Genomic DNA, 22,212 nt, shown 5'->3' on the forward strand with positions numbered 1-22,212 from the left:
AGACTTACAACCCAATTATAACATTTACAACCTGAAGTGGCAAGATTATACGAATGTTTTCTCCCCAGAGAACAGCAAGGATGTGATGCAAATTATTGGTTAAAGTGGAAATTTGTGGTTGAGTTGATGCGTTTTTGCAAAGGAACTGAATTAGAATCTGTTAAGAACCTAATAGTGCAGGAGTCGGTCAGCCCCCTGAGTATGCTCTGTCATTCGGTGGTTGTGCTGAGCAGATACTTTGGCTCCACTTTCCTCTGCTTCCAATTTAAAGCTGAGATTGGGTATATTTTGAATTTGCAAGGGAACTGGGGTCAGAGAAAGGAGGGCTTGGGTTGGAATACACAATGCAACTTGAGAAATAGGAGCAGGAGTAGGTCAACTGGCTCTACAAACTTGCCCTGCCATTCAGTATAATCGTAGTTCATCTATACTGGCTTAACCCCTCTTCTTGGTAGTTACTTATAATCTTCAATTCCTTTATCTTTCAAGTATGTATCGATCTTGGCCTTATACATCTAATGATCTGCTCTCCACCGTTCTCCACCTCAGAGAATTCCAGAGCTTCCTTGCCCTCTGAGGGAAGAAATTTCGAAACACTAGCCCCTTATTTCACAACTATGTCCCCTCTCCCATTAGTGGAAACATCTCAACACCTACCCTGTCAAACCCCCTTGGGATCTTCTAAATTTAGAGGAATACAGACCCAAACTGTCGAGCCTCTCTTGATAGGACAACCTGTCATCCCAAGAGTCAGGCTGGCGAATCTCCGGAGAAATAAAGGACTGCAGATGCTGGTGGAGAGCAGATATTGCAGATGGAGGAACTCAGCAGGCCAGGCAGCATCTGTGGAGAAAAGCAGGTGGTCAACGTTTTGGGTTAGGACCCTTGCTCAGGATTGAAGATAGGAAAAGGGGAAGCCCAATATATAGGAGGGAAAAGCAGAGCAGTGATAGGTGGACAAAAGAGGAGAGGTGGGGTGGACACAAGGTGGTGATAGGTAGATGCAGGTCAAAGATGGTGATAAGTGGAGGAGGAGGGGAGAGCAGATCCACTGGGGGATTGGTCAAAGGTAAAGAGAGGCTAGGAAAAGGAAGAAGAGAAGAAGCATGGTGGGGGGGGGGGGGGGGGGTTACTTAGTTGGAGAATTCAATGTTCATGCTGTTGGGCTGCAAGGTTCCAAGATGGAAAATGAGGTGCTGTTCCTCCAGTTTGCGCTTGGAATTCTCCTGGCAGTGGAGGAGGCTGAGGACTGACATATCTGTGACAGTGTGGGAGGGGGAGTTGAAGTGACTGGCAACGGGGAGATGCAGATCGTGGTTACAGACAGAGCACAGGTGTTCTGCGAAACAGTCTTCTAGTCTGCGTTTGGTCTCACCAATATAGAGGAGGCCACACATGTGGCTCTGAATGCAGTAGATATTAAGGGAGGTGCAGGTGAATCTGTCTGTCCTGAAAGGACTGTTTGGGTCCTGTGATGGAGGGGCAGGTGTTGCACTTATGGCGGGGGCAGTGGAAAGTTTCCGGGGTGGTGGAGGGGGCAGGGTGGGGCAGAGTGAACTAGGGAGTTGCAAAGAGAGCGGTCCCTGTGAAAGGCAGAAAGGGGTGGGGAGGAGAAGATGTACTTGGTGGTGGGGTCCCATTGGAAGTAGCAGAGAATGATGTGTTGGATACGTAGGCACACCACCCTGTGCCCACCCCACCTCCCTTCTTTTGTCCACCGATCACTGTTCTGCTTTTCCCTGCTATATATTAGGCTTCCCCTCTTCCTATCTTCAGTCCTTAAAGAATGGTCCTGACCCAAAATGTTGACCGCCTGCTTTTCTCCATGGATGCTGCCTGGCCTGCTGAGTTCCTCCAGCATCAGTGTTTTTCATGGTGAATCTCCTCTGGATTGCTACTATATGTTTTTACTTGAATAAGGAGACCTAAATTGTGTATAATATTCTCGATGTGGCCCCATCAGCACCCTGTGGAACTGTGACAAAACCTCCCCACTTTCTTCACCATCACTAGGTCAGAATCCTGGAACTCCCTCCTGAACAACATCGTGGGTATACCCACACCTCAAGGACTGCCGTGGTTCAAGGCAGCTCACCACCACCTTCTCTAGGGCAATTAGAGATAGGGCAATTAAATGCTAGCTCAGCCTATGAAGCCTGCATCCCTTGAATGAATAAAAAATAGCCCAACTGCTTTGCGATAAATGCCATTTGCTTTCTTAAATACTTGTTGAACCTACCTGCTAACTTTCTGTGATTCATGCACTTGAACCCCTAGATCCCTCTGAATTTCACTCACTCACAGCCTCTCCATTTGAGTAATTTGCCTTTTTGATTCTTTTCTACTGGGATGCAATACCTCACGCTTCCCCATGTTAAACTTTATTTGTCAAGTTTTCACCCACGCACTTTATCTTTATCCCATTGCGGATTCACTGTCCTCATCACAGCATGGCCTTCCATCTGTTTTCGTATCATAGGCAAACTTGGAAACCTTCCATTTTATTCCATCCATCAGGTTGTTAAAGTAGTAAACAATAGAGGGCCAGGAAGTGATCCCTGGAGTACTCCACTGAATATCCTTCCAGCCTGAAGCAAAAACCGTTTATTCCTGCTCTATTTTCTGTGACAGCCAGTTTTCAATCTGTGCTAACAATTCCTGTCGGTGGAAGTTGAATAGAGTGAGGGCCAGCTCATGATTTTCAAGTGTGAACCCTGGCTTGGATGTCATTTCCCTCATGGTTTTATGCTCTTTCTGTTCTCTGCTTCCAGTGGTGAAAGAATTCCAGGAGTATGTAGAGCCTGAGGAAGGATCTCATGGATCCCCACAGAGGAGAGCTCCCGTGCCTGGTCAGGAAGATGAGGAGGTTGTCTTGCCACTGGGTGAGAATGTACTTACGCACAACCTGGGCATCCCGGTACTGGTCGTCTGCACAAAGGTAGGTTTGTTGACACACACACTCCCAGTGTTACAAGAAAACACAACTTTGTCAACGTAGAGTTGTTTAGAGAATGAGATGACAGAATTTGCCTAAAGGTTGTAGTACTTCAGGATTGTTTCAAGGGCAGTGTTTTTTTTTACAATAATAGAAGCATAGAAAATGGGAGCAGGATTAGGCCTGCTACTTTCCTGTCAGTTTGTTAGCTCTTCATATAGCCCTGCTCCGCTGTTGACGTCTGATCATCTTCTTAAGTACCCAGTTCTCCCCCCTTCTCATATCCTTTGATCCCTTTAGCAATAAAAAATATATATCCACTTCTGAACTGGAACTGGTTTATTATTGTCACATGTACCGAGGTACAGTGGAAAAACTTGTCTTGCATACCATTCATACAGAATACAAGGTAGAGGTAGTACAAGATAAAACAGTAGAGACACTGCAGTGACTGTGAAGTGACAAGGTAAAAGAATAACAGAATGGACAATAAAGTGTAACAGCTACAGAGAGAGTGCAGTGCAGACAGACAATAAGGTGCAAGCTCATAACGAGGTAGATTGTGGTCAAGATTCCATCTTATCGTACTAGGGAACCATTCAGTAGTCTTGTCTTCTGCTCGATGGGAGGGGGGAGAAGAGAATGCCCAGGGTGGGAGGGGTGTTTGATTATGCTGGCTGCTTTACCGAGGCAGCGTGTAGACAGTCCATGGAGGGGAGGCTGGTTTCCGTGATGTGCTGAGCTGCGTCCACAACTCTCTGCGGTTTCTTGTGGTCCTGTGCAGAGCAGTTGCAGTACCAAACCAGGATGCTTTCTGGGGTGCATTGATAAAAATTGGTGAGGGTTGACAAGGAAGTGCCGAATTTCTCGAGCCTCCTGAGGAAGTAGAGACGCTGGTGAGCTTTCTTGGCTGTGGCGTCTGTGGTTGGATCAGAACAGGCTTTTGGTGATGTTCACACCTAGGAACTTGAAGTGCTCAACCCTCTTGACCTCAGCATCATTGACGTAGACAGGAGCATGTGCACCCCCCCCCCACCCCTTTCTGAAGTCAATGACCAGTTCATTTTGAGACGATAATGATTTTGTCTCCCCTGCTTCTGTGGTACAGAATTCTACAGGTTTTGGACAAAGAAACTTCTCCTGATCTGTCCTTTTATTTTAAAAAAAAGATATCCTGAGGCTGAGAACCCTAAATCTGGATTCTTGTTAAAATTTAATGGGTTTCCATGAAATCACCCCTCGTTCTTCTCCAGCGAACAAACTAACCCAATCTCTCCTCGTATATCAGTTGCAGAAATTGGTCCAGTAAACTTTGGTTGCACTCCCTCCATGGCAAGAATATCTTCCCCTAGATAATACCACCAATATTGCACACACAACTCCAGATGGAGTGCCATCAAGGCCCCGTACGACTGCAGTAAGACACCTTGCATCTGTACTCAAATCCTTCTGCAACAGAGGCTGATGTGCCATTTTCCCCAGCTGCTTGCTGCATTTGAATGCTTGCTTTTAATGACAAGGGCTTCAGGTCTTGTTGCACATCCCTTTCCCCAACCGATCACCATAAACAGGCACTGGAGCAGGCAGGGAATGGAGGGATGTTGGTTACATGCAGGCAGATGGGATTAGTTTAAATTGTCATCATGGTTGGCGCAGACATTGTGACTGAAGGGCCTGTTCCTGTGCTGGACTGTTCTGTTCTATTCAAGTAATAATCTTTCTTTTTAAAACCAAAGAGGAAAATCTCGCATTTCTCCATGTTAAGCCATCTGCCATATGTTTGCCCACTCACCTCATTTGCCTAAATCTCTGCATCTTCCTCGCTTTGTCCCTGTGCTGCCCTCCCTTCCCACCAGCTTTCTGCAAATTTAGGGATGTTACATTTACATCATTGGTTTAGATAAGGGAACTATGTTAACAGCTGTGTCCCAAGGGAACCCACGAGTCACCCTGGGGGGGAAAAAGACACTTCAATTCCTGCTATTTCCTTTCTACCAACCAATTCTCTATCCATTCCACTGCCCATCCCTCAATCCCATGGGCTTTAATTTTGCATATTAATCTCTTGTGGGACTTCATCAAAAGTCTTAATCTAAATACAGCACGTTCATTGTTTCTCCCTTATCTATTCCATTCATTACATCCTCAAAAAATAAACTCCAGTGAGATAGTGAAGTATGATTTCCCTTTCACAAACCCATACTGACTTTGATCAATCCTGTTAATGCTGTCCAAGTATTTGTTACTGTATCTTTTATTTAGACAACTTTTTCCACACTACCAACATTAGGCTTGCTGGTCTGTAACTTCCTGTTTTTTTTTTTTCCCTTCCTCCTTTTCAAAATTGTAGGGTTACATTTGCCATACTGCAATCTTTAGGAACTGCTCCAGAGTCTAAAAGGTTTGAGGATTGACCACCATTGCTTCCACTATTTGCAGGGCTTTGGGATGTGGATTATCAGGCCCAGGCAATTTGTTGGCCTTTAGCCCCATTTAATTTCCTTGCTGAAGTTTCTCTTTACAAATACTGATTTTTCTTCAGTTTCTGCCCCCTTCTCTCCTCAGCCCCCCCCCCCCCCCCCCCAACTGCCAGACCCAAACATGCTAACATGGGAAGTTAATTATCTTGTGACATTTGAGGAAGACAAAGTTTGCACGTTGCTAATGGTTATCCTAGTGTGTTTGAGTAGACCAGTGACCTGGAGGCTGACTCATTCAGATCAGGAAAGTCCCTGCTTATTCTGTGGTTGGTTCATCTCTACTGTGCTAGAAACAGGCAAAGTGTATGTGGCTACCTTTTTGTGGGGGGAGAGGATGCTGGAAATATGAAAAGAACTAAAAATACTGGAAACAGCACGTCAGGTGGTATCTGTGGAGAGAAGTAGAGTTGATGTTCTGATGTAGCCCTCCAACTAAATGCATTAACTCTGCTTCCCTTTCCATTGATACTGTCTGAGCTGTTGTGTGCTTCGGGCACTTTCCCTTTCTTTAATACAAAAATCATCTGGTCCACAATTCTATGTGAGTGTTTATGCTCCCCCTGAGCTGCCTCCTCATAGCCAACCATAATCATAACCCTCTATTCCCTTCCCCCTCTTATACGTTCCCTTCCAACACAGCATCCGTGGATGGTGTCTGTCTGCACTCCTCATCTGCTGGAGGCCAAAGAGGCTGCAAACATGTCCTGACCCGAAATGTTGACTGCCTGCTTTTCTCCACGAATGTTGCCTGGCCTGCTGAGTTCCTCCAGCATCATCGTGTTTTTCATCTAGATTCCAGCATCTGCAGTCCTTTGTTTCTCTGTTATTTATCTTTATGAACTGGATTGACTCATGCTGGGGTTGGCTTTAATGACAATGGCAGCCAGTCAAGATCTCAAGCAGCCACCCCAAGTGTGAGGCTAGCCACCAAGAGATGACCTGGAAGACTATTAGCAACACCCAAACTTTGCATCTTCACAAAAGGGAACACAAGTAACCTCCCAGTTATGATAGGGCTTTTTGACTTTCAATTTCACCTTTTCTGTATTTTCTGTGTAATAAGCATGAAAGTTTATTTAATATTGAAAGAAATCATGAAAAGCAAGATCTTAAAAAACCATTCCTCACAACATTTTGTTTCACATTGACTCTGATACTTATTTCTTTTTCATTCCTGCTGCACCAAGAATTCCCCAAATAGTGTTACATGCAAATCACCTCAACCTCTTGACAACAAGGGATAGGTGTACCCACCACCTTGTGTTTATTGAGCTGGCCATCTGGCTACATGTGCCTCACTCAGGCCAGTGATGTCATTGTTGGTGTTTAAGTAGCTGGGCTATGACAGTGGAACACTGTTCTGGTCCACCCATGTGAGTGCTGTCCTGAGGGTCCTGAATTTTCATGATTCAGACTTTACATCGAGGGGTGGAAGTTGTCTGTGTGCACCCTCGTTTATTAAGGGTGACTGTTGCACATGAACTACCTTGTGGGCTTGACAGTGAGGTGTTGCACTGTTGCCAGTGACTGGATGGATGTGAGTGCCAAGCAGACATTACCTTGGCCCACTATTGCCTTTTCAGATTGGTTGTAGTCTGAGGTGAGCACACAGACCCAGCAGCCCAATCCATGCAGTACTGCCCTACTGCTGTACCATCGCTTAGTCTCAAAGTGACATCTCCTGGCAAAGATCAGGTACTGCGATGGGTTGCTGCAATACATGGGGAAGCATTGCATTCTGTACCGTGTGGGAGACGATTCAACTCAACTGTGCTGGTGTTTATCCCCTGATCGAGACTGTCCCGGTCCACTGGTTGCCCTGTTCCCAGTTCTTTTCATTTTCAATTTAATGCTTGTTTTTAATATTTGTGTATTTCATGTATGCTGGGTTCTCTTCACTAATGCAAAGTCTGAAATAAAGTGGGGGACTACCTGAAAGGCCTTGCATGTATCACGTCCCCTTCAATCGTCAGAATCTATCTATGCTGGTCTGTCTCTTAATAATTTGGAATACCCCAGCCACTTGAACTGTCTGAGTTATTTTCTATTTGTGCATTCAGGCAATAATTAAGAGACATTTGTTCTGGAGAAGCAAAGCTCGGGATGTTTTATTTTGGTTCAATGGATAGGAATGTTTCCTCCAAGATCAGAGGTTATTGCTCCTGGGGAGGTGGAAGTGAGTTGATTGCTTGAGGGCAGCTACAGTTGCGATGCTGTTGGATGCACCATTTCAGACAACAGTTTTCAGTCAACCATCTCTGTCTGGAAATGCACAGAGGCCAGACTGGGAAGAGGTGATAAATTTCTTTCCCTGTAGGACATTAGAGAGGTTTTTGTGATCAAACAGTTGTTTTATTGTCACCATTACTAATTCCAGATTTATTTGCTTCACTGTATTTAAAATCCCCAGCTGTTGTGATGGGATTTGACCTTGTGTCTCAGGGTCACTTGTCCATTCCCTGGATTACAAGTGTAGTAATGTAACCACTGCGCTGCTATGTTGCATGCTGTCACTATTGTCACACCTCTGCCAACTCAACATCACCAGAAATAACTCGAAGCCTTCAGGAGCTCAATATTTCATCGGGTGAAACCAGCAAGTAAGAAACATGAACAGGAATGGGTCTCAATTGTCTGGGTATTGAGATCAGTTTGCCAGAGATTAATGCTTTTGACCTACTGTTCTTGCATTTCTCTGTTCTTGGATTACCTTGACTGATCAATGCAATGTACAGAGTGATTTTTTTTTTCCCCCATTTGCAGATCAAAATCATTCTGGAAAGCTTGCTTCTCCTTGATTTAAATGAATTGTTCATTATTTTGGGCATCAGATGGGACCAGTGGTATTCCCCTGTGTGTATTTCTCAGTTCCCCTCTTCCTGCCAGTGCTGAGAATGGCTGATGTATCAAACTGGGCTTCAGTATCTAGTGGATCATTGTCATTCCTCCCTCTGCAAGCTACAGTGAAACTCTAATTAATGTCCATTTTCTTTAAGCATCCCAGTTGTTCGACACTAGGTCTCTGGAAAATTTATTTTACTACTGTGTAACATCCTTTAAAAAACAAATACAACAGAAGTATGTTGGGTATTAATTGGAATGATGTCCATTTGTCCAGAAAATCTGCCTGTATGGCATTACTGAAGTCCCAAGCATGCTAGGTTAAGAGTCTTATTGCACTGGTATTGTAAAAGTGGAGCTGGTGTTTTCTGGCAGCCATAACTATACAAAGCAGCAAAAAAAAAAATAAGCTGCTGGAGGAACTCAGTGGGTCAAGCAGCATCTGCGGAGGCAAAGGGATGGTCGATGTTTTGGGTCGAGGCCCTGGATTGGCACCTGAAATGTTGACCACCCCTTTTTCTCCACAGATGCTGCTTGATCCATCAAGTTTTTCCAGCAGCTTAATTTTTGATCCAGATTCCAGCATCTACAGTCTCATTTGTAGCCATAACTATACAGTGGATTGATTAACTTGTTTGTGGAAACCTATTGAGGATGAACTAAAAGGGAGCACAGACGAACCAGTTGATAGTTCACTCTAGCCTCCTCCAATCCTACTTAATACAATCCTACCTCTTTTTCTCTTATCTTTCCAGATTGTTAGGTAATGCTGTCAATAAATGCTGCTTTTCCCTTCTCATGAACTTGCTCATCTACAAGTGTACCTGCATCATTCCCCTTGGACTCGCTGTAACAAGTTCACTGAGAACAAGGAGCGGAAGCTAGAGTAACAGCAGCAGAGTAGGAAATTATTCCTCGCAGTTGTATTGAATGGATTCCAGAGTGATGTGTAGAGAGATGAAATGAACCAGCTAGCAAGTGCTGCCCAGTCTAATCAAGCAGTGGGTCCATAGCCCCACAGGTCACAACTCTTCATCCAAATATGAGGTTTTTGTGTGAAAGTCGATCCACGCTGTAATAAGGCAAACAATAGCAGAACCAAGGAGCATACAAAAAGTTCTTTATTGTTTAACGCTAGCAGGAGTAGGGGTTCACGGAGGAGCAAACAGTCAGTGCTGCTCTTCCCTGCACGTGGCCCGACTCAAGGAATACAGGGTGGTAGCAAACTGGAATACATTGTTCTCCGGTGGGTGTCCACCTACTGCACAGGCATACCCATATTTGGGTATGCTTGACCAGCTCACACTATTGTCAAGCCGAGGCTGTTGTGTGTAGCCAGACAGGTTAACACATCTTTCACAGTTAGTCAAAAACAACCCTGTTTCCTTGTGGCCTTGAAGCTCAGCAACTCCTTACACGAGCAGGTGGCTCAGGCTGTTTACCGGTAGAGAGAGAGAGTAACCCTTTGTTCCCCAGAGCTCCCTTCCCATTGTCTTCTACATTTGCCTCCATCAACCTTTCAACCCAGATGCCTGCCACCTGGGTGAAACTATATCACTTCACCTCCTTTCTAAAACTCCCAGTTACTTTACCTGCTGGTCTTTGATCCTAAGGCTAAGGGCAATAGGGCTTTTGTGTTTGATGCATCGTCCTTTATTTAAAGCACCGGAATGAAATCTTCCCTGAGCCTTTTCTTTTCAAAAGGAAACAACCCCAGCCTGTCTAAAAGCAAAATACTGCAGATGCTGGAAATTTGAACTAAAAACAAAGTGCTGGAGCTATGCAGCAGGTCATTCGGCATCTGTGGAGAGAAGAAAAAGTCAACGTTTAAATCAGTGCTGTTTCATCAAAACTTGAAAAGTGAGAAAATAAGGCTGTTTTGTGTTGTGGAGGAGGGATTTTCTGGTTTTGTCTCAGCCTACCTTTCCTCATAGCTACAATTTTCCAGTCCTGGCAACAGCCTTGTGTATCTTTTCTGCAAACCCTCCGATGTAACTATTCTTGCCACGCCATTTTACTTACTTGCCAAATGGAACTGATTAGTTTGGGCTGAAGCAGTGATTGTGTAAAGAAGCAATGAAATGATCTAAATTTCATGATCCTCCAACTCTGCTTCACATAATCCTCAACTCCACGCCTCCCCACCTCCACCACCACAAAGTGCTTGGAATTTTCAGTGTTGTGTTGGAACCCAAAGTCAAGAACAAATATGTTTTCCCCAGTAGGGATAAAAATTAAAGATCTTCATTGACATCTCTGAGCTTTGGTGCTGTTGCTTGGCTTCATTCTGTAGCACCACTGTAGCTCATGATAGCAGAAGGTCATTGACCAGAAATATTTCTCTCTGCATAGACACTGAGTGCTTCCAGCAATTTTAGTTTTTATTTCAGATTTCCAACATCTGCAGTGCTTTGCCTTAGTACCATAGCTCATGTTGTGTTTGTGTGAAAGGAGTGTCTCAGTCCTTTGCACTGTTTTGTTTTGCAGTACAATCACTTTCATTATTTGGGTGCCTTGTGATATTTGATGCAATGTCTTGGATATTGTAACATGTGAAAACATCTAGAGACTGACGTTAAAAAAAAAATTGGCAATGGTAAAAGTGATTGTGAAATTGTGAGATTGTTTAGAAAGTCCAACTGGTTTACTGACCTTGCACTGAGGGAAACTTGCCATCCCTGCCCAGCTTCCTCTAATAGTTTCGTAGTCCACTCTGTTAAATCAAACCTCTAAATTGTTCAGGAAAACATTATTACTTCCATCTGGTGATGAACAGGGTGGATACTGAATTCTCGCCTCGCCAAATAGATGCAGCTGGTAGAGCTGCTACCTTGCAGCATCAGAGACCTGGGTTCAATCCTGACCTCCAGTGCTGTCGGTGTGGAGTTTGCACGTTCTCCTTGTGTCTGTGTTTCCTCCAGGTGCTCCGGTTTCCTCCCACTTCCTCAATACATGTGGGTTTATTGGACACACCAAGTTGCCCTTAGTGTAGGTGAGTGGTAGAATCTGGGGGGAGTTGATGAAAATGTGGGAAGAATATAAAAAAATTAATGTAAGATGGGTGGTTGATGGTCAGTGCAGACTTTGAACTGAAAGAGCATGTTTCTGTCCTGTATCTCTCAATAGCTCTGACTCTAAATTGTTCATGTGTCCAAGCATGAACAAAGCTAAGAGAACTGTTTTAATGTAAAGCAGGTGGATGGAATAGAAACCATCACTACCTACAATGTCCTGTGTAGAAAATTTTTCATCTGTTGGAGATACTGCTTTGTGTCCGTGCAATCCTGACATGGCAGTCTTATCCAGAAACATGCTCCATGTATACATTAGATACGGGCAGAAAGGTTAATTATAAGAGTTCAAATGTCTCCTACAGCCGTGGTAGATTAGTTGCTACGTTCTGTTACGTGATTGCTATTGTCTTGTGTTGTCCATTCGTTGTGCTCATCTGTCCTGTTTCTCTCCTACAGTGTGATGCTGTCAGTGTACTAGAGAAGGAACACGATTACAGGGATGAGCACTTTGATTTCATTCAGTCACATATTCGTAAATTCTGCTTAGAGTGTATCCTTTGAGTATTAACAAGTGTTGCTGTGATTGATCCACTGTCCTCCCTCCTGTAGGGCCTCATTGCTTAGCAATTTCTCCCACCACTAGTTGTGGATAGAGAGAGGACAGACATCAAGAGGTGCCACCTTTGTGCTCAAATTGGCTGCTGTCTTCATTTGCAAAAATACACACTAATTTCTCGTTACAGTCTCTGATTTCATGTGGATAACAAAATATGTTCTAAGGCTGCAGAGAAGGCCATTTAGGCTACAGTGGCAAAGTGTGGATATAATGGCTTCTATGTCAGTTTAAGCTTGTCAAAATAAAGTCAAAGTCGAGTTTATTGTCAGATGCACAGGTACATGTGTGCATAGGTGCAATGAAAAACTTACCTGCAGCAGCATCACAGGCACATAGCATCATATAAGCAGCATTCACAAGAAAAACATAAATTAAACACCATTTTCCAATTCCAATTTTCACAAGAAAACACAATTAGAACAAAAAAAAACAAAATCCATTTTAGTGTAAAGTGCTTTTGATTTATTGCATCCTTACAGGGAGGAGATTTGACGTGCCTTGAACTATTCTCACCATCCACCACAAGCGGTAGCTAGTGGTGACCACAGAAGCAACAAGCAGCAGACTTGTTCTCACAGCCACCCATGTTCCCGATCCTGGCTCCACTGCAGACTTGTACATGGTCTGGACCCTGGCTTTGGTGGTAGTACTAGTCATATATCAGTGTAAATGTTTAATTTGCCTACTAAAAGACTGGTGGTGATAGAACCTGGGAAGTCACATACATAGAAATAACATGCAAGGATAATATATTTGTGAAGAATAAACGTGGTAGCTAAGGGAAGAAACCACTTGGCCCAGGTTCCTGATCCAGCCCTAGCTACACACTGACTGTTGTGCTAGCAAGTAGTGAAGTATCAAGACATCAGATGCAGTCTGTCTTCTGACAAGCAGGATTCACTAGCCGCCCCAGGAGAGGGCTCTGGAGGAATGCGCAATGTTTATCAGCATTCCCAGCAATACATGGCTGACCTCGCATGTATGTGGATCTGTGGATAGTTGGTAATGAGGACCATGTTGTAATTTTATTATAGGTGAACAGTGCTTATAAATGTAAGGTGGTTAATAGAATCAAAAATAATTTGACTCGGGAGCAGGCCTTACCCAGCCTATTCCCATCTTCCAGCACTTCCCTGCAGATCATCTCTTCAGATGTATATCCAAGAGCTTCTTAAGTGTGATAAGGATTTCTGCCCCTATTGTCCTTGTTCTTCTATCATTTTTCTCTGCATTTCTTTCAAGGGACACAGAAAATGAAATGCAACACTTCTGCAGTTTGTGATATTAGTAAGGCACTGCTTAATTTCTGCGGGAACTTTCCTGGCACCTTCCAGGCAGTGTGACCAGTTGAGTAACTGATCCAATAAGAGTAGGAACGTTTCATTGCCCAGCAGAGTTGGCCTAACCTCAAAGGGGAAATTTGTGCCATAATTTCTTCTCCTGATTGGGGCTTTTCTGATGGGATCAGGCTCTGTGATATCCCCATAGTCAGACAGATCACTTCACATTTGATCTATAACCACTTGCAGGGAGGTATCAGAAGGCAGCTACCAGTGGAGCAAGAGTAAAACCCATGAGAATTTAAAGTGGAAGGGCAGAAAATGCAGCAGATGTTGGTTTGAAAGATGAGTACAGTTTGAGCTGAGTGACAACTGCGTATCTAACTGTAAAACAATGTCATTGGAAGCTAGCTTTGAGCAAGGGAAAGCTATTTTAATTTGAATCCTTAGTTTTCTATTACCTTCAATGAAAGTAAGTCCATCTTTTCTTAAAAGTTTAAGTTGAATGTTTATTGAACTGTTCAATATAATTATCCTGTTAGTAACCAAAGTGAAGTGCAGTTAATACCAAAGGTGAGCAGTTCTGCTTCCTCTTTTTTCTTGTTTCACTGCCACACCCAGATTGAACACTTTTTTCCTGTCAGATGATTTCCTTAACCAGTGTTTCAGATGGTGCTGCCTTGATTTATACATCAATAAAAGAAGAAAAGAACGTTGATCTCTTGTATAAATATCTTGTCCACAAAATGTATGACTTCCAGTTTACTACACCTGCCTTAGTGGTGGAAAAAGATGCAGTTTTTATGTAAGTACCCATCAAAGCTTAATGTATTATTTGTATAAGTCAACGTGCCACGCCGTCTGTATATGCAGCCTGAATCATTTTCCGCGTTGCTGTATTCCTGACTAAACAAAGTCTTATCGATGATCAACCGTTACATAATGCTTCAATTTTGTATCTTCAAGCACTTTTATATAAAAGGAAGGAGAATCCTGGTTTAACCTATCGCTGACCTTATTGTTAGTTTAGTCATTGCATCTTTTACGTGCTGATCTTAGGTGGTGTTGCTCACGGGGCGTGGTGAAGTGTCTCCAAAGTAACAGAATGTAACAATGACTCTGGTTTTATCTGGTGTTTCATTCTTGTGTCTGTAAAATTTGTGCATCCCATGATTTACCATGACCAGTGCTGCAACATCTCATTCATTTTTATAAAGAAGCAGAAATTGCACATTTAAGTGGGAGCAGAAGATATACAAAATGCTTAGCTGCTTTGTCAGCATCTGTAAAGGGAGAGGTTGGATATTAATACTACAGGAGTGTGGCCTTTATATATTGGACTTTAAGATCTGTTGGAAGCTTCTGTTTACCAGTATCAGGCACAATCAGTACTGGTGCTGTGGAGACATCCCAGTCGTTTCACTTTTAAACAGTTTAATTCTATGCCGTACTTTTCCTTTTGGGATCTGGACGTCATTGGCAAAACCAGCATTTACTGCCCATCTGGGAATGCTGACTCCCAAAAGGATCTGGGAGTCACTGGCTCTTGCTCTTGAGTGTGGTGGTGAATGATCCTTCTGATGTATGGTATTCCCATAATAATGTTGGTAGAGAGTTCTAGGATTTAGACCCATGATAGAAGAATGGCAATCTATTCATGTCAGGATGGTGTGACTTGGAGGGGAGCCTGCAGGTGGTGATGTTCCCCTGCATCTGCTGTTCCTGCCATGGTGGTACGGGAGGTGCTATCAGAGCAGGCTGGGCAAGTAACTGCATTAGATTTTGTAAGTCGTGCACAGCACAGCCACTGTGCTGGTGGTGGAGGGAATGACTGTTTAGTTTATGCCACACACAAACCCCCTCCTGTTTGTTTTCATTTGTCTTCAAGTTCAAGTTTATAGTTATAGGCAGACGTAGGGTATAAATGCCATGAAAATTAGCTTTTTGCAGCACAGTATGTTACAAACATGTTAACAAACTTAAATTTAACATTAATTATAGGTAAGATATAGTGACTTTTGTTCAAGTTGAGAGAAAAAGTAATGTTACCTTGGGCTGTATTTCCCCTTTAATGCATTCAAACCACAGGACAGATATGCAAATAAAGGATTAATAATGTAGTAAGGGTTTCTCAGTGTCTCTACCTCAAGGGCACATGAATTTTGTTCTGAATTATCTTCTACAGACAGTTCAGGGTTCCTCTGCATTTTGGTTATTTGGGCTATGATTTTGGTGACTTGCGTGGCCACCATTTGCCTGCCAAGTCTGTGCTGGCTGCTTTATGCAAGAACAAACGAGCCAGTTCTGTTCTGTTGTATCCCATGGCCCCTTCACTTCCATAGATTTTTTGTTTTCAGGTACTTGTCCAGCCACAATTGAATCTCTGACCACTACTACCCCTAGCTTTGCACTCCAGACCATAACCACCCTCTGTCCAGTGAAACCTTCTGTGTGAGGCAATGTGAGCTCCAATGTAGGAGGCTTTCAGTAGATTATAGAATTATTTCCAGTAATGGTTTACTGTTCTGTCTATCATTCCCAGTCCTGCAGGATGGGACAAAGATAAGAAAATTGCTATTTTGTACGAGAACTTTGCGACAGTGAAGCAAGACGATGCCTATGAGGATATCATCGGGAAACCTCTGGTCAAAAAGGTAACACCAATATGAGCTCTGCTTACACCAAACGTGAAGGTTGCTTGGTTAAAGACACTTCCATTTGACCATCAAATCTATTTCTTGTCCATTGGACTGTGGAAATTCTCTGTGCACAGAGAACACCACACCCACTTCTTACTTATGCCCAGACATGGACCAGTGTTCACAGGGTGTGGTCACAGAGATCTCTGGTCCCCCAGCCTGTGGATCATAAAGAATATGTGTGGGGAATTGGGTTTATTACATTAAATAAAATGCTTCATATTTGGTATGATTTATTAGACCACTGGTGAGTTAATCATGACTTTTAAAAGTAATGTGAACAAAACTAGGTACAGGCAGTTTCTGGGTTCCATTCAGTATTAGATCCAAAAGGAGGTGTATTCACTTACCAAGCAAAATAGCACACCCAAGAATCAGGAGTGGTCTAGATTTTAGGAAAGAAGGTCAAAGAAATTGATTAAGAAAGCAAAACTAAAATGAATAAACTTGTAGGTAACATAAAAGTAAACAAAGTGTTTATAAATGTGTAAAAACAAAGATTGGTCAAGTATAGGTCTCTGCAGTAAGAAACAAGAGTTTATAAATGGGAACGGAAATGTCAAAGCAACTGAACAATGGTAATTTCTGCATAAAAAGAGGACCCAAGTAACTTTCCAGCTGTGTTAGGGAACCAAGACTCTAATGAAGATGAGGAATTAAAGGAAATTACTATTATTGAGTAAATAATGCTGGAAAATTAATGGCACTGAGAGCTGATAAATCCCAAAGCCTGATAATTTGTATCCCAGAGACTGAAGGAGCTAGTGGATGCATTGCTTATTGTTTTCTGGAATTCTGTAGTCTCTGAAGATGGAGGGGGGTAGATCTAACAACACTCCTCAAAGAAAAAGGAGAGAGTAAACAAAATCTATAAACCGGTTAGCCCAACATCAATAGTGGGAAATGCTAGTTATTATAGGGGATGAGATATAAGAACACATGGAAAACACATGAAATTAGACAAAATCAATGAGTTTCTTTCCAGAAATTGACACAGAACCTGTGGTCAGGATTGAACCCTGATCAATGGAGATGTTGAAGCAGCAGTATTAATTGCCTAGCCATTCTTTGCATATATACAGTGGCATGCAAAAGTTTGGGCACCCCTGGTCAAAATTTCTGTTACTGTGAATAGCTAAGCGAGTAAAAGATGACCTGATTTCCAAAAGGCATGAAGTTAAAGATAACACAGTTCTTTAATATTTTAAGCAAGATTACTTTTTTATTTCTATCTTTTACAGTTTCAAAATAACAAAGGAAAAGGGCCTGAAGCAAAAGTTTGGGCACCCTGCATGGTCAGTACTTAGTAACACCCCCTTTGGCAAGTATTACAGTATTACAAGTATTACATACCTTTGCTCATTGTGGCCATAAAGTTCTATTTTAACTTCATCAGTCCACAGGACTTATTTCCAGAATGCATTGGGCTTGTTTAGGTGTTCCTCTTCAAACTTCTGAAGCTGAATTTTCTTGTGAGGATGCAGGAAAGTTTGGAGAAAAAAAGGGTTCAGAATTTCATGAAAAGAACACCTCTCCAACTGTTGAGCATGGGAGTGGATCAATCATACTTCGGGCTTGTGTTGCAGCCAGTGGCACGGGGAACATTTCACTGGTAGAGGGAAGAATGAATTCAATTAAATACCAGCAAATTCTGGAAGCAAACATCACACCATCTCTTTAAAAAAAAGCTGAAGATGAAAAGAGGATGGCTTCTACAACAGGATATCGATCCTAAACACCTCAAAATCCACAATGGATTACCTCAAGAGGCACAAGCTGAAGGTTTTGCCATGGCCCTCACAGTCCCCCGACCTAAACATCATCAAAAGTCTGTGGATAGACCTCAAAAGAGCAGTGCATGCAAGATAGCCCAAGAATCTCACAGAACTAGAAGCCTTTTGCGAGGAAGAATGGGCGAAAATCCCCCAAACAAGAATTGAAAGACTCTTAGCTGGCTACAGAAAGCGTTTACAAGCTGTGATACTTGTCAAAGGGGGTGTTACTAAGTACTGACCATGCAGGGTGCCCAAACTTTTGCTTCAGGCCCTTTTCCTTTGTTATTTTGAAACTGCAAAAGATAGAAATAAAAAAGTAATCTTGCTTAAAATATTAAAGAACTGTTATCTTTAACTTTATGCCTTTTGGAAATCAGGTCATCTTTTACTCGCTTAGCTATTCACAGTAACAGAAATTTTGACCAGGGGTGCCCAAACTTTTGCATGCCACTGTATGGCCTTGGGAAAAGGTGAAGTGCAGATTCTTTAGAATGATTCATGGGTAAAAGTGAACTACCGAGCCCCCACACAGCTCCTACTGGTTCTCCTCACCTCTATTCCATGGTCTACTGTCCTCTGCTGTCAGATTCCATCTTCAGCCCTTTCTCACCTATTATCTCCCAGCTTCTTGCATCATTCCCACTCTTCCCCCTCCCCCACCTACCTATCTTTCCCCCTCAAGGTGGCACGGTAGTGTAGCAGCTAGCGTAACGCTATTACAGTGCCAGTGACCCAGGTTCAATTCCGGCCGCTGTCTGTAAGGAGTTTGTTCGTTCTCCCTGTGTCTGCGTGGGTCTCCTCCGGGTGCTCGGGTTTCCTCCCACATTTCAAAGATGTACGGGTTAGGAGTTGAGGGCATGCTATGTTGACGCCGGAAGAGTGGGGACACTTGCGGGCTGCCCCCAGCACATTCTACAGTAACACAAAAAGACGCATTTCACTGTTTTGATGTACATGTGACTAATAAATACCTTATCACCTGGATCCACCTATCACCTGCCAGCTCTTGCTCCTCCACCACCCCCCCCCCCCCCCAACCACCTGTTGATACCAGCTATCTCCCCTCTTTCTTTCCAGTCATGCAGGGTCTCGACCCGAAATGTCGACTGTCCATTTCCCTCCATAGATGCTGCCTGACCTGCTGAGTTCCTCCAGCTTTTTGTGTGTTACAGAGAAGGTTGTGTTGACTGGATTTATCAATAGATCATTAAGGGCAGTTCTAACTGAAGTATTTACAATAAAGAGATGAGGGAAGCTGGTTGGGTGGATGTTAGCATTGGGGGGGGGGGAGGTGGCAGGGGCAATTTTTAGAACAAAAAGGGCATAACTTTGAATTTGGGAGTGGGGACAGGGGCCATCCCTGGGGAAAAAGCTTGCAAACTGGACCTCCCTCCTTCCCCACCCAAAAGCTGTCACAGCTGGAGGAGTTTGTGGAAAATGTTAAAACCATGGTGGTTGGGTAGGAAAACCAAACAAAGGCATCTTGCTGGAACTAAAGATGCAGATCAGCCATAGTCTGACCAAACAGGGTGGAGATCTGGGTCCTTAGCCCTGTGTTTGTTCCCGTGATCCAGTAAGAGTTTGTGTGGACCAGTGGTGCAGCTGGTTGAGCTGGTGACCCGGGTTCAATCCTGACCTTGGGTGCTGTCTGTATGAAGTGTGCATTCTCCCTGTGACAGTGTGGGTTTCCTCCAGCCTCCTACCAAAGATGTGTGGGTTGGTGGGTGAACTTACCAATGTAAATTTCTCCTATTGAGTATGAGAGTGGTAGAATCTGGAATATGGGGAAAGATGGGCTGAAGGGTCAGTTGCTGTGCTGTACAATAGTGACTCTGGTTGACTGGCACTGGGATTGCCACACTGTTCAATGCTCACTCTTAATGTCCTTTCCCAGCCAGTCCATGATAAAGAAGTGGCCTCGGAGGATGAGCAAGTTTTCCTCATGAAGCAGCAGGTAAGCTTGTGTTGCTACAATTGTTTAGATTCTCACTCCTTTCTCAGAAGATCTGATATCTGGGTAACAGTGACGTTCTGGCATGGAATTCGTTGCCAGTGTTGTTTGGGAAAGGTGGAGTTTGTTGCCCTCTGCTGGCGATGATGCATACTCCACCTTCTCGACTACTGCTGACAACAGGTCTATTTCAAACTCAAGGTTGCAAAATATCCAGAGTTGCTTCACAGGAGCATTATCATAAGAGTTTAAATTTATTCTAGATTATTATTGTTATCCCATGTACTACCTCAATGTACTGTTGTAATGAAATGATCTGTATGTATGGCATGCAAAACAAATGGTTGCCACAAGAGGACACCGGTTTAAGGTGCTGGTGAGTAGGTACAGAGGAGATGTCAGGGGTAAGTTTTTTTACTCAGAGAGTGGTGAGTGAGTGGAACGGGCTGCCGGCAACAGCGGTGGAGGTGGATACGATAGGGTCTTTTAAGAGACTTTTGGATAGGTACATGAAGCTTAGAAAAATAGAGGGCTATGGGTAAGCCTAGTAATGTCTAAGGTAGGGACATGTTCGGCACAACTTTGTGGGCCAAAGGGCCTGTATGTGCTGTAGGTTTTCTATGTTTCTAAAGTCCTTTCACTGTACCTTGATACATGTGACAGTAATAACTTGACATTGAGTGCCGTGAGATATTGGGGCGGGTGACTAAAATTTCTTCAGAGTTGGGTTTTAAATATCTTAGAGGAGGGGGGTGGTTAAGAGAGGGAATTCCATAGGTGAGGAAGACCCAGCCATCGGTGGAGCAGCAGAAAACTGAGCACTGGCCACATTTGGAGGTGCAAAGTGATGTGCAGGCCATAAGGGTGGAGGAGATCGCTGAAGTGGGGAGGGACGAGGCCTTGCGGTAATTGAAAGCCATAAAAGTTGCTTCTTGCATGAGTTAATTTGGGTTCAAGTGGAAGATCATCTGTTGGTCTTTTATGGAGCTGGTACTGGCACAATGGGCAGAGTGGCCCTGGAATAGAGTCGGTGTAAATGCAGCTTTAGAGTCGCAACTTTTGGAAAGCCAGCAGACACAGAGGCTCACTCCCACCTCAGGCCTGTTCAGTCAAGGCATGGGAAGCAATCTAACAGGGTGCACTAGCACAGTGGTTGTTACTGAAACAGTATCTGGACACATTGATCCAGGGACATGAGGTCGGATCCCACCAAGGCAGCCAGGGAATTTAAACGCAAGTAATTAAGTCTGAAATGAAAAGCTGGTATGAGTAATGCTGACCATGGAGCTACATGATTGTCATAAAAACTCAGCTGATTCACCCATGTCCTTCAGGGAAGGAATCCTGTTGTCCTTGTGTTCTGGACCATTAGCGATGGTCAATAAATGCAGGCATTGCCGTTGTTCACATTCTGAGAACGAATATTTAAAGGATCAACATTTCGAATAATTTAAACAATTCTTGGTCAGTACGTGGAGATTGTGACCACGTCCTCTCTTCCTGTGACATATTCTCTTTCTTTCCTTTTGATTTATCTAGGCTGCAATCCAGGAGTCACGCAGGAGGAAGAGAGGAAATTATTTTCGCAAATTTTCTTCAGAAAGAGAAATTGGCGACTTTTTATTTAATAAATGACAGATTCATAATTACCTCTACTATAACCAGATTTTTTTTTACATAGAACGGTACAGCACAGTATGGGCCCTTCAGCCCTCAATGTTGTGCAGACCTATAAAAACCTACTTTATGATCAACCTAACCCTTCCCTCCTACACAGCCCATAACCCTCCATTTTACTTACATCCATGTGCCCATCTAATCGTCTCTTAAATGTCCCTATTGTATCAGCCTCTACCACCACCCTCGGCAGTGCGTTCCAGGCACCCACCACTCTTGTTTTTATATATATATATATATATATATATATATATATATATATATATATAAAAAAAAAATCCTACCTTTTACATCTCCTGTAAACATTCTTCCTTTGACCTTAAACTAGTGTCCTCTGGAATTGGCCATTGCTGCCCTGGGGAAAAGGTGCTGACTATCCACTCTATCTATTCCCCTCAGAATCTCCTGCACCTCTATTAAGTCACCTCTCATCCTCCTATGCTCCAAAGAGAAAAGCCCTAGCTCACTCAACCTTCCTTCGTAAGACATTATTTTCTAATCCAGGCAGCATTCTGGTAATCTCCTTTGCACCTTCTCTAAAGCTTCCACATCCTTCCTATAATGTGGTGACCAGAACTGAACACAATACTCCAAGTGTGATCTAACCGGAGTTCAATAGAGCTGCAACATTACCTCATGGCTCTTGAACTCAATTCCCCAACTAATGAAGGCCAGCACACCATATGCCTTCTTAACCACCCTATCAACTTGTGCAGCAGCTTTGAGGGATCTATGGACTTGGACCCCAAGATCCCTCTGTTCCTCCACACTTTTAAGAATCATGCCATTAACCTTGTACTCGGCCTTCAAGTTCGTTCTTCCAAAGTGGATCATTTCACACTTTTCCAGACTGAACTGCATCTGCCACTTCTCTGCCCAACTCTGCATCCTGTCTGTATCCCGTTGTGACCTACAGCAACCTTCTACACTATCCACAACCCCTC

General features: G+C 43.4%; 1 protein-coding gene across 1 annotated transcript in view; it reads left to right on the forward strand.

The window, feature by feature from the left end:
- Positions 1 to 22,212, forward strand: part of dync1li2 (dynein, cytoplasmic 1, light intermediate chain 2) — a 90,525-nt gene that overhangs the window by 39,927 nt on the left and 28,386 nt on the right. Inside the window, exons 5-9 of the mRNA XM_052028156.1 lie at positions 2,772 to 2,938; positions 11,727 to 11,820; positions 13,836 to 13,971; positions 15,709 to 15,820; positions 19,535 to 19,594. Of these exons, the coding sequence (XP_051884116.1) occupies positions 2,772 to 2,938; positions 11,727 to 11,820; positions 13,836 to 13,971; positions 15,709 to 15,820; positions 19,535 to 19,594 (569 nt within the window). The remainder of the gene's footprint in view (positions 1 to 2,771; positions 2,939 to 11,726; positions 11,821 to 13,835; positions 13,972 to 15,708; positions 15,821 to 19,534; positions 19,595 to 22,212) is intronic.

The sequence above is a fragment of the Pristis pectinata genome, chromosome 13 (genome assembly GCF_009764475.1).
Source record: "Pristis pectinata isolate sPriPec2 chromosome 13, sPriPec2.1.pri, whole genome shotgun sequence".
Classification (NCBI taxonomy): Eukaryota; Metazoa; Chordata; class Chondrichthyes; order Rhinopristiformes; family Pristidae; genus Pristis; species Pristis pectinata.